This window comes from Pipra filicauda, unplaced genomic scaffold (genome assembly GCF_003945595.2).
Source record: "Pipra filicauda isolate LSUMZ 115617 unplaced genomic scaffold, ASM394559v2 scaffold137_size4652046_pilon, whole genome shotgun sequence".
Lineage (NCBI taxonomy): Eukaryota > Metazoa > Chordata > Aves > Passeriformes > Pipridae > Pipra > Pipra filicauda.
The window spans coordinates 182,546-198,739 of NW_024103851.1; the positions used below are offsets into that span (position 1 = coordinate 182,546).

The 16,194-nt window shown below is 35.9% G+C and overlaps 1 protein-coding gene across 8 annotated transcripts in view; it reads left to right on the forward strand.

Annotated features, from left to right (window-relative positions):
* The window catches only part of EZH2 (enhancer of zeste 2 polycomb repressive complex 2 subunit), a 51,279-nt gene that overhangs the window by 24,292 nt on the left and 10,793 nt on the right, over positions 1-16,194 (forward strand). For 6 of the 8 annotated variants that reach the window (XM_039378393.1, XM_039378388.1, XM_039378390.1 and 3 more), the window contains exons 4-12: positions 1,187-1,303; positions 2,701-2,839; positions 4,941-5,084; positions 5,616-5,718; positions 6,310-6,473; positions 13,111-13,202; positions 14,163-14,403; positions 14,840-15,009; positions 15,389-15,483. In XM_039378393.1, coding sequence (XP_039234327.1) covers positions 1,187-1,303; positions 2,701-2,839; positions 4,941-5,084; positions 5,616-5,718; positions 6,310-6,473; positions 13,111-13,202; positions 14,163-14,403; positions 14,840-15,009; positions 15,389-15,483 — 1,265 coding nt within the window. The remainder of the gene's footprint in view (positions 1-1,186; positions 1,304-2,700; positions 2,840-4,940; positions 5,085-5,615; positions 5,719-6,309; positions 6,474-13,110; positions 13,203-14,162; positions 14,404-14,839; positions 15,010-15,388; positions 15,484-16,194) is intronic. The other 2 variants (XM_027729135.2, XM_027729137.2) reach the window with 1 other exon arrangement.

The following is a 16,194-nucleotide window of genomic DNA, read 5'->3' on the forward strand; positions in this document are numbered from 1 at the left end:
GCTAGAAAATTAAACATTAACCTGAAATGGAAATAAAGCAGTAGCATAGCATAGATAGTGTCTTGAATATTCATATACAGAGCAGAAATCTAATTTCATTTGCTACAGATTCAAAAGAAAAGAAATAAATCTGGCTTGTGTCATTCTACCAGGGTGCTGTCTCTGTATACTGTTTGTTACATTACTTTCTGTATTTCTTTAGAAATGTGAAGCTCTGTTCATCTTTCCCTTCTGGAAAGGAGAAAGATCTTTTGTCTCCACTTTTTTCCTTTCATGTAGCTGTTCTAAGCTTTGTTTTACCGATCTCGAAATCCTCTTTGTTGTACTTCTCCTAGGTTTGTATGTTTCTATCTGCTTTTGTTTCTAGCTTTTTTTTCAGAGTTCTTCATGCTACTGCCCAAGTATTTGAGAGAAGTTGACTTGTGTCTGTTAACTGTTAATTAGATGAAAAAATAACTTAATGTTGTCTACATTTCTATGGAGTGTTTATCCTTTGGAGGCTACATATATCTTTGAATCTCTAAAACAGTAGTCCTGTAGCTGAAAACTCATTGACTTAATACACAGAGTTGTGTATTAAGAATTAATTTTCATTTTTCCTTTGTAAGCAGTGAGCATAATCAAAGGCTTTAGGATAGGATGAAGATAAACAGAGAATGACAGGAAAACAAGGCAGGACTTAAGAAGACGTGGAGGTTTTATTTATATAAGATGTCTTGCCGGCATTAAAGTAAAATTTTATTTATTTTTATAACATAAATAATACATGATATCTGCAGTGTATTGATCCAAAGCCAGGGGAATTCAGTTGGCTCTCAAATGGCTTGAATAAATACACTAACAGCAGTGTAGCAGCAACAGGTACTAAATCTGTTTTGAGATACCAAACTTAATTTGTATCGTAGGTTGAATAGTCCAAATAAAATACTATCACAGCCACTTAATAGTAAGTGGAAAAAATCCATCATGACCTGTTATCAAGGTATTGACATAGAAATAATTCTTGAGGTTTTTTCCTGCTAAAACTATTTATACTATTATGCCCTAAAAAAAATGATGTGTTTTTCAAAGGTTGATGTGGCTAATTTTGAGAATTTGGTACATTGTGGACTGCTCTGTGTTTTATTTTTGTTTGGTTTTTTTTCTGATCTTACTATGTAAGTGTAACTTCAACCTCTTATTTCAGTGCTCTGTTACCAGCGACATAGATTTTCCGAAACAAGTCATCCCTCTGAAGACTCTCAATGCTGTTGCTTCTGTGCCTATAATGTATTCTTGGTCTCCCCTTCAACAGAATTTTATGGTAAGTTTAAGCAAGTACTGGGAGGAGAAATGTATGGAGAAAACAGAAGTGTTAATTTTAGAAGTAAACCAGCAAAAATCCATTGCCAACTACCCTCTCTGTCTTCGGTATTGGTAGTAAGGCAGTAATAATCAGAAATAAGCCCCCCCTCCAATAAAATAAGCCCCTCCTCCCCCAATAAAATAAAGAAAAAGATAACTTTGATTTCAAACTAAACCTCTATCCTCAATGAACCTAAGTATCTCTAAAATCTTGCAATAAAGTTTATTTAATTCAGGTGACCTATTATCTTGTGTGGCCTTTACCAAATGTTAATTTATTTGAAAGTATATGATTAGTGTAATGAGAAATGTTTTCTGAGGAGTATGAATACTTTTATGTAAGACAATCAACCAGCATACCCGTAGCAGTAATTCTTATGGCATAAAGGGAACTTAATCCTCAAATAGTCTCCCTATGTAATGGTCATTCTCATTTAGCACCTGAGTATGGCCTTTTTTTCTGATTAGTGTCACTGTATGCAGAAACCATAACTCTAGATTTCTGATGTAGGTATTTGAGTTATTTGGAAAGCTTAGCTTATTGCAAATCTTTGTCACATCATTTTGTGTATGATCACCTTTGTTGACTGGTTATTGTGATAATAATAACATAGTGATTTAAATAACCATTTTTATCAGTATATGTACAGAGTTCTTCCACACGTCTTTCTACTTGCTTTCAATTCATCAGTGTTTGGATATTTTGGACTGCAGAATCATGATCAGCAGGAAAGTTTACATTTATTTTCTTAACAATAGGGCATTCTTTTGTAGTGTTGGAAGATGCAGCTGAGTATCAGGGTCCATAAATTCTACTGATAAAACATGGTATTATTAATGCATTTAGTCTATATGCAGACAAAAAAAGACAGTGGAGTTCAGATTAAATTGTCAGGCATGTTTCTGCTTGCTGTTTAGACAACTTGAATTTAAAGTCTTTTTGTGGCATATTTTCTTATCTCTGGCAAAATAATGAAGGGATGGTTTCCATTGTGGTTTCCAACATTACTGTAGAAGAGATCCCCAGGGAGGGCGAATGAACTTATCAAATACAAGCTTCCCAAAGCTAGGTAACTTAATGGGTTTCCATAGTGGAAGCTTTTTGGAAACACTGCTAACCTTGAGATTAGGAGCTAGTGTTAGTATTTTGAGCCAGTCACCATGAGTGCAAAAAATTGTTGAACATCAGTGATGGTTTTGTTTCATTTCTTTAATTAATGGTAAATGTGCTAAAGCAGTGAAGCCAGTTAGTTAATTGTGATAGCTAGACTCCTGTACCTTGTGGAAAATAGCAATGCAGAAATGGTCACTTGAAAATGCAATTTAAAATTGTTTGATTATAACTGTTGTTCCTAGGTAGAGGATGAAACTGTTTTACATAACATTCCATATATGGGAGATGAAGTGCTTGACCAGGATGGTACCTTTATTGAAGAACTCATCAAGAACTATGATGGGAAAGTGCATGGAGACAGAGGTGAGCCCAAACACTCAGGTATACAAATCACTTCTTCCTACGTAAATAATTGTTGTAGTATTGCTTGTTAAGGCTTGAGGCTTGATTGTTACAGTAGTGTCACTAGAATCTCTACATTGTGTAAACATTGGGTATAACTGGCTTCCTTATTTAGATATACTGCTTTGCATTTTCATAAGGCTAAGAGTTTTAAAGTAGTAGTATGGAGAAATTAAGCACATTATCTTTTTCCCTATACTATACAGTGATTCTTGGTATTCAATTTTGTGCCCAGAACTTTGGAATAAAATATTGTAATGTCCCTGCGTGTCCTGCCTAGGAGAAGGTGGCAGGAGAAGTATGCAAAACTCTGATAATGACAACATTTGCAATTGCAATTCAGTAGAATAACCTCTTGTAGGTTTGTGGGTTTTTGTATATATTTATTCTTATGTGTAGTTTACCTCTCCTCCCGTGTGGAAGCTGGACTACCTGCAATGTAATCTGTCTCTTAGTTTGCTAAAGTCTCAGTGAAGTGGTGACCTTTCACTTACTCTGTGTGCTCGCTCAGAACTGGTTTATACAAGTTTTGTAGACTGAGTATACAAGTTTATATACTGAGCTTTACAGCTGTAAAGGTTTCTCTTGACCACTCTGGTTCCTCCTTAACAGAAACATTACCTATCCAGTCTACCCCTTCACTCAAACAGGGAATAGTTTCTTAAAATTGATTATATTCCTGTTAATGCTGAAGTGATTGAGGAAGAGAATGACATTTTTTGAGTTCATTATGTGCTTCTCATGAAAGTTAAGCCTGTGATTTGATAATAACTGCTACACGTTTGACTTGTTAATGTCCTCAGGATAGCTGGTGCCTTTGTATTTCATAAGGAACATAAAATGTTTCATGGGGTTTGGCCTTTGGATATTTTTACAGATTTACTGACTGCTAATATCCCTGTCAGAGAACTGGTTATGTCAAAATGATGACATTGGTAGTAAATGTCTTCTATGATTTAATTTATTATTAAATGAGTCTAGCTTTAAAATTAATCCTGTTTGAGCATCTCGAGACCCAAGTTTATGATGGCGATTATTGTTGTTATGGGATCTTCAAACCTATATATTGAAAGTAGAAAGACTTTTTTTAGATTCCCAATAACTAGTATTCTTGAGTGACTGTAATTAAATGCTGTGGGAATCTGTAATCCAGAGGCATTCGTGTGTAGGAGTCAGAATTCTAAACTAGCTTTATAATTGCATGTTTGGGAGATTAATTTGTACTAACCTGTGTGTGTATATTAAGAGTTCTGTTTAAAACATCCAAATGGTGTTTTCAGTGTCTACATAGTAATAAAACTATTAGTTTCTGTCAAGTTATTTTGACATCCAACACCAGTCCAGGGTCAAAAGAGGACGGTGATAAGCACTGAAGTTCCTGCACAGTTCATGATTATTTTTTGAAAAATAGCAGTTTCTGTCAACACTAACTATGATTTTTCCTCTGTGCAGAAATACCTTATTGTTAAATCTCTTCTGCCCTCTGAATGTCACAATAGAATATAAACTAATAAGTAGATCTATGCAGCATGGTATCCTTCAGTTTTCTCTTGAATTTTTTATATATAACTGCGTTCTTTTTTTATCACCCTACTAATGGGGTCTATAGGGAAGTGGATGCTAAGGGACTACCAACCAAACTCTCTCATGAGATTCCCCAGCTGATTAAGAATTACTTTATAGACTGTTAACATGCATTTCCAGACTGGCTTAACTTACCGTGTTGGAACTGGGATTCTGGCATAAAATCTCTTAAATAGTCTAGCTAGTAATGTTTTTTTTTATCTTCCAAGGAGGAGAGATTTATGTATGTGTACTGATATGAAGCACAGGAAGTCGGGAAAAGAAAAATGCCCACAAGTTTCCTTCTTGCCTTCCCAGTTGTCAGTCTAAGAAATGAATAATGAGTATTTTTAACTCATCTCTTGTTCATATACTGAAACTAAGAGGGGAAAAACACAAAATTCTTTTTTATGAACAGCAGCATTTACCATAATTTAATTGAAGTGTAAGGGGGATTAAAAATACTTAATATACACCTTGTACTTTTGTGTTCACTCACAATTTTGCTGAATTTCAGAGTGTGGATTTATCAATGATGAAATATTTGTTGAGCTGGTCAATGCCCTTGGTCAATATAGTGATGATGAAGATGATGATGATGGAGATGACAATCCTGAGGAAAGAGATGACAAGCAAAAAGATCGGGAAGGTAACAGGATGGGTATGTTTGTCTGCAGGCATAAAAAATTAAAACCAAAACTTTTTATTTAACCACTAAATAAACTTGTTCAAACCCTTCTTTATACAATACAGTTTTCAGGTCTAAAGTAGCATGATTTTCATAATTGCCTTTGTCACTTAGTTCAAGAGAGTTCATTTTGTACAGAGAATACTACAAGATACTTGTTCCAGTTTTTGTTTATCTGCAAACTGAGGCAGTCAAATGTAACAAATATGAGTCAGGTAGCTGTTTAATAAATGTTTTGGTACTCCTCAAAAAATGAAATATTATTCTAAAGTAGGCAGAGTTCTGAATTGCCATCTCCATCTGGTGGTGAAATAATCGTTTCTCCATTTTTACTAGTAGAGTTCTCTCGGCAGGAAAGATCACTTAACCCAGTTTAAGTTGTCTGTGATATTTCTAAATGTTAGAATTTTGGTGAAGTCCCCATTTCTCTGAGCACCTTATTGAGGTAGCAAAGGAACAGGAATATAATATTCTTGTTCTCCAAATGTTTTGCTTCCTTGACAGAGAAAGAAAGCCGCCCACCTCGGAGATTTCCTTCTGACAAGATATTTGAAGCCATTTCCTCCATGTTTCCGGACAAGGGTACAGCAGAAGAACTGAAAGAGAAGTAAGACAATATTTCTTAGGGTATATTGCTGTGTTGCTCTGTGAAACAAAGATTCCTCGACTTCATTAAATATTTGTTGATTAGAAATGGTCCCCCTTGCAGCTAGTTCTGTGGCAGTCGTGTAACTGCTGCAAGTGAAACTTGAAGGGAATTGGCCATTCCCACAGAGTCAAACAATACAGAAGCGTTTATTAGCCTTCCTTTTAAACTGTTTAAAAGTGTATACTTTTGTGTCTTTAATAATCTATGTCATTTTTTGAGGTGTTAAAGCAAAAGCTTTTGTTAAAAAAGAAATAAATCTCCTTTTTGGAGTTAGTGAGTAATATATTTGAAGAGATGATGGTCTGGAAAACAAATGCATTCTTTCCTAGTCAATTTTATATTTGTATTAATGAGTATGAAATTAAAAACTTGTCATGTCACTAAGAGATTGACCTTTTCAGCTGGCTTATATTTCTTAGGTTTTTTTTAGTTTTTTTGTTTTTTTTTTTTTAAATTTGTCATTGAAATTACAGAGTGATACTGGAATAAAAAATACGTTTTTAAAAAAATATATACTTAATAAATAACATCCATTACTTTCTTTTAAAGATATAAAGAACTCACTGAGCAGCAGCTTCCCGGAGCTCTTCCTCCTGAATGCACACCGAACATAGATGGACCAAATGCGAAATCCGTTCAGAGGGAGCAAAGCCTGCACTCTTTCCACACGCTCTTCTGTAGACGCTGTTTTAAATATGATTGCTTCTTACATCGTAAGTATGATTATAGTGTGCTTGTATATATTTTGGTTTTGCAAGTCGGGATACAATGCAGTAGGAAGGAAAGAGAAGAAAAAATAAAAGCATCAGTATTTCTGAAGCTTATGAAAACAGCTTGTCCATGTTGACATTATTTTGCAGTGAAAGCTGTACCTCAAAAAAACCAAATGCACCTCTGTGGGGTAGTTTGTTATCCTTTTTGCATTTAGGACTTTGTATATTCCTGACTTGGACCAACCTGTAACATCACTTCTCTTTATATAGTCTGTAAGAAAACTATGTTATTTTCTACTATTGGTTCTATGTTACACTTTCTCAGTTTATGCATGGAGAATGGAATGTATTTTTCCATAAAAATTCTTAGTTATTCATCAAACTTGTTTCATTTTGCAACAGGGAGAATAAATGCTCATGAACAGTTTTATCTTTTATCCTCTCAAGTTAATAACTTGGTTATTTGAAGAATTATTTCAGGGAGTTGAGTTTAAAAATTGTAATATCCTTTCCACTGAATTGCTTTCATGTCGCCCCATTCTTTTGGGAGAAGGATTTGACAAGAGCTTAGCAGTGATGTTAGTTTTTGCTTGCAAAGTGTGAAGAGTAAGAGAGGTTCTGAAGTGCTACTAGAGACAGTTCTTGCTCAGAGAACAGAGTCAAATGTAAAGGGGAAACTAACAGTCAATTATGAAGTGGTTTTGACTTGGAGTGGAATACTATGATGCCCTCAAATTAATTTTCTCTTTTGACTTAACTGTTCATTTGCATGTTCCACTGTGAGTGCGCATGCATGTTCATTTGGAAATCTTTGTGCTTTGTCAGCAGCTCCTCATCCAGCACACATGCAATCTGCCTGTTGTTTGTACTTCACACTGAAGGCTTTGCACAGTGCTGCTGCTTTTTAGTATCCCTTAGTTGCCTTTCAGTTTGAGGAGGAATTGGAGTTGTTCTCAGGTGGTGGGGAGGAGGGGAGCTTTTCATGTTCCTAGTTCCAACAGTACTTGTGCCTTTTGGAGCTAGGTCTGTTGTTTCACTTCCTCCTTATATTCTGTTGACAGCCCTTGCTTGAAAATACGAAGAAAAAAATAAAAGGAAGCACTTATTTCTGAATGAGGTTAAAGAACAATAAGTTTCTGGAGGTGTATAGCTTCTGTCTTGTCCAGCCAGTTTCAACATGATGTGTTCTGTGAAGCTGTAGGTTTTGTGGTATCTTAGTTGCCTGGATGACTCATTCCAAGAAGTGCTGTGTGCAGCCTTAGTCTGTAGGCCAGGGAAGTGAAGCTGTATGCTGCCTCTTGGCAATCCGTTTATCTGGCAGGGGTTATATGAGTTCTTGACACTCTCAATAGTTTAGCAGAGAGACTAAATGCCATTTTAAAAGGATTTTGACTTTTTAAGTCAATGAAAAAGCACTGTCTGGACATAGTGAGAACCAACTGTTTCTAGTGGCACCTTTGAAGACTTTAGGTATTTCTGCAGCAGTCGTCTTAAGTCATTTTTCTCACTGATTTTATAAACTTGTAGGAGTTTTCCAGTGAAGATGTGGGTTCCTCTAAAATATGCATATATTTCATTAGTCTGTGTAGATTTGCCTTTCACAGTCATTTTGCAGATTGACAGAAGTAGAACTGAAAAGTTCCACTGACCATGTGTTGGTGCTTGCTACTCTGGGGAGCCTGGTATTACTGGTTCACAGTTCTGAGGCATGAGCTCTGTGAGACTTCTGTTCTCTGAGTGCTGTGAAGGATAGGTTCATACTGTTGTACATTTTGATGTGTTTTTGAGTGCCTGGTTCAGCCAATGGGAAAGTCCAGAGTCTTTGGCTGAAACACTGACTGGCTGCAGGACCTCAATTCTCACACTAGCAGCATCCTTTAAGCCAAAAGTGCTGTGCCTCCTTTCTCTGTGTTCATAACCTTGAGATGGAAGACAAAGTGTTTTTACTGAAAGATTGCCTAAGTTCTTGTTGCTGGTGAATTTTGATACATCCCTTAAACAAGTCAGTGTTCTTTCCAACCTGGTGTATGTCCAAGGCTTCATTTAAACTGTGCCTCGTACTTAAAAATGCCCAAACTTTAAATCATCCCTTCAGGATTTCAGGGCCATAGCAGAAAGAGGGATGAATAGCACTTTCACTGTGAAGGCACTCAAGAGGTACCTTTGTGTCAGGATGGAGTGTGAAATTACTGGTTATGATAATGCTCCTCATGACAGCTTATGCAGCACATGCATCATCACTGGTAATGATGTATTTGATACTTGATCATTACAAAGAGGCCTCTTGAAGCTTGATTTACACATTCACTATGTAGCTGCCGCACTGGACACTGAATGTGGTAAACTGATGTCATGCTTTCAGTCATGCTTTCAGTCCCTGAAAACATACCCAGATTCCACCTCAACAATGACTGCTCACTGCTTTGGATGCATCGCTTCCTTTTGCTTTTGTCCATAGCAACACCAAAGAAAGAGGATTGTTTTCTGTCTGTGTCTGTCTGTCTGCGTGTCCGTCTAGAGCTAGGAATTTATCCCTTAGAAACTGAGAGTCAGTTATATGACCTCTTTGCTTCCTGTGAAATTTTAAGAGTGTTTGTAAAAACTCACCAGGCTCATTGCTGGGAATAAGTAACTCATCAAAAAAAAAAAGACCTCTCTGGTTATTGGAAGGCTGCACTAGCAATTTTCAACGTCTCTGCAACAATTTAACAATTTAACTTTTAAAAAAAGTTGATAACCTTTCTACAGTTACCTCTGTTCTGCTTCATGCACTTCCCAAGTGCTGCTGGATGATGTCCTGGCTTCTGCAGATGACATTTTTGATGAATTACTTTGGTAATGTGGTGGGCCATAGTGATCAGATTTGTACTCTGAAAGGTGCAAATCTCTGGAGAAGGCATAGAGAATTAAAAAAAAAATAATAGAGGAATTCTATTGGGTCTGGTTTTGCTTTTTGTAATTCCCCCCTCTTAGATTCCATTTTTGTTAAGATTAGCCTTATTTTATGGAGTTTCCAATCTTTGTTCTAGAACATTTGAGTTAAATATAGGAAAAGTTATCATTAGATTTTTAACATGTCAAGTCCCCTTGACGACCTGGCAATCCCTTTATGTGCAGGTGATGACATTACTGAAAAAACTTGTGTACCGACTTCATTTGCTGACAGCAAGGAATTATGCCTAAATGTCTGGACTAACAAAGAATTTAGAAGAAGGAAAAGTATCAGGTAGGGGGAATTTCCCAAATAGCTTGACTGTGAAGCAAATGTACATTTCAGGCTAAACTGTTGCCTGTGTACTTTCACATTATGAAAAATATGAGAGTTGAGCCCCTTGGGGATGAGACAGATAATAAATCTCAAAGACAAAAAATATGCTCAGTGAAGCAGTTTTAGAATTATTTTCTTGAGGAAATTATTAAAGAAATACGGACTCTAGGTATTTAGGAAACCCTAAAAAGTCTTTTGTGATTTTTTTAAGAAACATTATTCCTGATATTTGAAAAATTAATAATACAGCTATACAAATAGTTTTATACTTGTTCTGGGTCCTTTTTTTGTAACAAGGCTCCTCCCCAAAAAAATCCCTCGCAACAGTGGTGGTAGATTTTGACTATAGTTGTCTTTACCATTCTATGTTGGGTGTTTTTTAAATAATTGAATACAAGATATAATTCTAATATGAAGTATCAGAGCCTACTTTTGAAGTCTCTCTGGTTTAAAAATATCAAAGGTTGATTTATTTCACTACATTGCAAACTAAGCAGGTCTTCATTGTCCAAAGGAAAACAATTTTTTGAAAAAATTTTCATTCTATGACCGCGCACAATGAACTTGTGAGAGAAGTGTTTGCATCTGCAAGTAACACGTGAAAAGAATAGTTTTGATTTCTGCACACTGCAGCACTCTGATATGGATCATGGCTTGCAAATGTTTTATTATTCTTTTGTATTGATGTAAGATTATTTTTCTTGTGCTATGAAGAGAAAGTAAAACAGTTATGTGGAAAAAAACCCTGAATGAAATTGTATACTGTGCAAATTTGAAGATACAGTGCTACAAAATGGGGGGGTTCCCCTCTATTTTGGGTGGGGGGCTCCCATCATTTCATTGTTCCTTAAAAGCTGGAAAAAGGTGGGATAACTTGGCATTAAATTGCTAGGTTTCTTTGTTATTTAGCGTATTTTACCTAGAGAATGTATGAACACTTCAAGGTTACTTGAAACATATGAGAACTGACATACTCCATAAAAGCTTTTAACTGAAACCTGGGGGAAAAAAGTGCTAATAGCAACAATATGCATAAATTAAATTCCTATACTTGCTTGTGAATAATTTTCACAGAGCTACATGCCTATATGTAGAAAATTAAAGCTTTTTTGTGTTTCCAGATTTATAAAACATGATTTTTTTTTAATAAAGGGATGCAATATTTAATTAGTGATACTTTTATATTGTTTATACCATTTTAAGAAAGCCTTGTAAGAATACGTTGCTTCCCTGGGGTTCCCATGTGCTATTGTCATTAATACAGGCACAACACTATAGAATTTATGATTTGATTTTTAGCCTGCCCTCCTTTATGGGAGGGGAGCATGAAAGGATCGTTCCAAGACAGAGTGGTTTCATCAGAGAAGCTTTCTTAAGAAGTGCTCACCACCACTGGTCACCCTCCTCAGTGATGCTTGCAGAGCTACGCTGCAAACCAGACCACTGAAATGAAATTTACTTTTAAAAACTTTGTCTGTGAAGACATATTTGGGCTCTGCCCACATTCTTTAAAAGGGAAGGAACTGCATTAAAAAAGCTCAGTCTTGAAAGCATAGTGGATATATAGAGAGAAGCCCTGTGCATGATCTAGAAATAAGATGAGTAGGGAAGTCTGTGGTGGTGGTTAATGAGGGAGAAGGATGTCTGTCGTGTTGGTATGGAACTGCCCTTTTAGATTAATATGGGTAAGAGGGGAGGGATTTCACCTTTCAGTTTGAACATTAGCACTTATAATTAACTGAATGTTTAAGAACTTCACTCTAAGTTACAGTTGCCTAACTGCAGCTGTGGTAAAACTGTAGAATAAATGCTTTTACAGAGCCTGGAAAAGCCACATTTTCAGATGAGTGTCTTTTCTAGGCCTTCATGGAGCATTAACAAACAGACAGCTAGCACTGAGTACTCTTTTTTTTTTAACTTTTGAACTTCAGTCCATTCCCCATTTTTGTTCCTTGCAGTTCTGTATGCCACTGTTAACACGTTCAGAGGGACAAAGTATTTATTGATATGCGTCTATTTGTGTATATATATATATATCAAGAAAACCAGAATAATTTTTTCTTGCACACAGGTGAATTTTTTTTTAAAAAAGAATATTGCAGAAAACTAAGGATAGTATTTCAAAAAGCTTCTAATATAATTTGGGAGCATGAGTATATGAGTTTTGGTGAGAGTCTAGTGGCAGATTTTCCAGGCTTCAGTTAAGTAAGTGTTACGGAGAAGTTCCCAAGACTTCCAGCAAAACCATGTAAGTCACTGTCTCTGAAAACATCCTGCTGGCAGGGATTGCATGGTAGGACAACAGGCTCTGGCAAAGAGAAATGGGTAGAAGATTCTGCTATCCTGTTGTAAAGATGCTCTTGTTGCATGTGTAACATACCCAGTTCTGCTTTTTTCCGAGTTACTGCTCCGCAGCTTATATAGAGCTATGCAGAGTCCATCAGATACAGGAGCAGAACTTCTCTGCAAGTTGCAGACTTAACTGTGGTTGTTCTGATCCATAGTGACTGTGCAATGCTAACTTATTTTTACCCTGGGAAAGAGTTCAGTTCCTGGGATACAGGAACAGGAACTGAACTCTTACATCCTATCAGCTTAGTTGGAGTGCTGATAAACTAATAGAGGAAAAATGCTTATGTGTCTCCTTCTCTTTGATGAAAATGTAAAGTTGGATCCATTACCTTTCCAAAGCATGTATGGGCTTGGATTTTTTGATAAGATAGAAATTGAACAACTGAATCTAACAGATTGAAGGAATGATCATGCATTAATAGGAGAAGCCCTGAATAATTCTTGTTTAACATGACGATAAATTAAAGTCTGTTCTTTTGTTAGGAAGGGAGATATAGCAAATCTTCCTTCATACATGAAATAAATGTGATGATTGCTGATGTAAATGGGTGTAATGGCTTTAAACTGAAAGAGAATAGATTTACATTTGGTGTAAGGAAGACATTCTTGACTGTGAGGATGGTGAGACACTGGAACAGATTGCCCAGAAAAGCTGTGGGTGCCCCATCCCTGGAAGTATTCAAGGCCAGGTTGGATGGGGTTTGGAGCAACCTGGTCCACTAGTGGAAGGTATCCCTGTCTATGGCAATAGGTTTGGATCGAGATGATCTTTAAAGTCCCTTCCAAACCATTCCGTGATATGTGAAACTTAACCTATGTGCGTCTCTGTGTATTTAAGTGGTAAGTCAGATGTCACTACATGGAGTTTATTTTGTGGGGCTTTTTTCCATTTCTTAATATTTTTATTCTGGTTTTAGTAAAGTCTTGGTAAACCTTGTGTTTTGGATACTGTTTAAGGTTAGATATTTAATATATTTTTATATGAAAACTTAAAAATGTGATGTTTTGATTCAACAGCATTCCATGCAACTCCTAATACTTATAAACGAAAGAATACAGAAACAGCATTAGATAATAAGCCTTGTGGACCGCACTGTTATCAACATTTGGTAAGATAATTTTATAAGTTACAATTCACTGAGTGCTAGTGCTAGCTGCAGTATAGCAGGATACACTTTATATAAGGACACACTGGATCTAGGATAGTGCATATACTTGTGGGCCACTTGCAGTCAAGTAGGTTTTCTTCAGTGGGTGTGAAAGAAAAGATTTAAATTCCAATCCTCTTAAATAGGAATATATTTTAGATCTGTTAGATGTAGCCCGAGATATTATAGGGAAGAAATATTATTACCTCTTAATGATGGTGTTGCTGCTGTTGCGTCCAGTCTAGTCAAGGAACTGCAGAGTAAACTCTCTTGTAAATTATATCACAACTAAAAATTATAAAGGTTTTTTAGTTTGCCTAAGGCAGATTCCATCCAGGACTTAAAGTCTTAAGAAGCAAAAGAATGGAAATTAATAAGGTGAGATGTAATATAATTTCAAATCTCTCTCATAATTCCCCTAAATTTTTTAGTATGAAAAACTATGCAATTTTCCAATCTAAAAACTTGCTACACATTGTCATACCCCTTTCCACTAGAAAACAAATTACCAGTACTTGCATTTTAAAAAATGCAGAACACATATTGTTGAAGTGCCATGTGCCAGAAGAGTTCCTGTGTTTTGACAGGTATTCTCTGTAGGAAATTCTCATTTTTTCTGTCATCTGGGGAAATAGAAATTTACTACTGAATTATTTTTCACTTGGCAGCCAAAATAAAAGGAGAACTGGAATACTGACATGAGTACTTTGTAAATGTAGATTTTTTTTCATGGTAGCATCAAAGGTATTTTATGTTCATGGTTAGAGTACATTTAACTGGAATGTCTGTGTACATGATTATTTTGTAGAATAATGCAGAGTTATGCAGTATACAAGTAGAATGTGCCCTTCCCCAAGCCCTGATCACAGGTGAAAACACTTTTTAATTATTTTACTAAAAACTGCGATGTTTTGTGTTTAGGAAGGTGCAAAGGAGTTTGCAGCTGCCTTGACCGCTGAGCGTATAAAGACACCACCAAAGCGCCCGGGTGGCCGCCGGAGGGGGAGACTTCCAAACAACACCAGCAGACCCAGCACACCAACAATAAATGTCTTGGAATCAAAAGACACGGATAGCGATCGAGAAGCTGGAACGGAAACTGGAGGAGAAAACAATGATAAAGAAGAAGAAGAAAAGAAAGATGAAACATCGAGTTCCTCTGGTGAGGCTGGTCAATGCCTTCTTTATTCAGTGAGCTGCAGTGCTTGAGAAGATAAAACAGAACCAAACCAAACAAAAAAAAACTAACAACAACAACAACAAACCCCACCAAAACAAGTTGAGCCCCACAATCCTAGAAAACATGTATTTAGAATGTATGGGACTGAATGAAAAGACAGAGTAATAATATGAGTTTAATGAATCAAAATCCTGGAAGGAAATGCCCAAATTGTCTCAATTTTCGTATAGATCATGTAATTGAATAGCTACTGTTAGCTTCTGCAAGAGATATGTGAAAAGCATTGGGTTTTTGTGGTGCTTAGGAAACAACAACAACAACCACCTCTGGGATATTTTTAACTGCAATTAATAATTTGACATTTTTAAGGGCTGTGTAAAATTTTTGAAATTACCTTACTCTCAATTATTTATTACAGAAGCAAATTCTAGGTGTCAAACACCAATAAAGATGAAGCCAAATATTGAGCCTCCGGAGAATGTGGAATGGAGTGGTGCAGAAGCCTCAATGTTTAGAGTTCTTATTGGCACCTACTATGACAACTTCTGTGCAATTGCCAGACTGATTGGGACCAAAACGTGCAGACAGGTAAGAAAGGAAGCTACTTGCTAGGGGTGATAGCTTTTTACTTTTAAAACTGAAGTATAGAAATACCAGTATTGATTACTAGAAGAGAAAATTAATTAATTTTCTTGGTTTTCCCAAGAATGCTATGATCCTGAATTCATACCACAAATACATAAAAGTTAGTTTTAAAAATGTTTTTAAATAAAATTTAGAGGAGGTTTAAATTAGCCTATCAGTTATTAAATGACAAAAATAATCAGCTTTAAATGTATTGAAAAAAGACTATGACTGGATATAATCTGTAAGTTGTTGGTTGAAGGAAATCATACTAACTTAGAAAATGAGCAACTTTCTACTAGTGAGAGATTTATCGTGGATGTATTATGGTATCTCTTGTTAGGTGTATGAGTTTAGAGTAAAGGAATCTAGTATTATTGCACCAGTCCCTGCTGAAGATGTTGATACTCCTCCCAGAAAGAAGAAAAGGAAACACAGGTAAATCTGTTACTAAATAACCTTAGCATAACAATAAATTGGAAGCACAGGGGATCAGAACAGAAAGTGTTTTGGAGGAAAAGTCGTGCGACATTTCTTTTGCTTCCAAAACCAAAATTTGCAGCAGTAAAACAAAATGGTGTTTTGGTTTCAGACAAAAGTCTTACCACCTTGGCAAATATAACCTTCCACTTCTCTTTCTCTCTCCCTTCTTTTTAAGCTCTTTAACAACCAGAGTCTTCTTAGCAGATTCTTGTAGGTGTATTGCTGCAAGTAGTCAAAACTCAGATTAGAAATACCCTACACAGCTTGTTGCAACATTCAAGATAGTGTGGTATAATTTTGTTTGCAGCAACAAACATTAAAATTTAGAAGCATTACAATGGGATTCAGTAATGGTTATACATTTAATTTTGTAAATTAAAACTCATATTTTTTATGGTAAAGTGTATTTCATTAAAATTCAGATGGTTAGTAAGAAAAATATTGTAGCAAACTAGTAGGATTGCCTTTTTTTTTCTTTAGGAGACACTATTCTTTTGTAGCATCCTAGTTTCATTAGCAACTAGCAAGAACCAGGCTAACTAGCTATTATCTGGAATGAAGCTTCAATGAAGAACAAAATCAAGCATTTTGCTTGGGCCACGAAGACCATCTGAAACCATTTCTGTTGAAATTTTAAACTTGGTGGCTACTGTCTGTCAGTAAAAT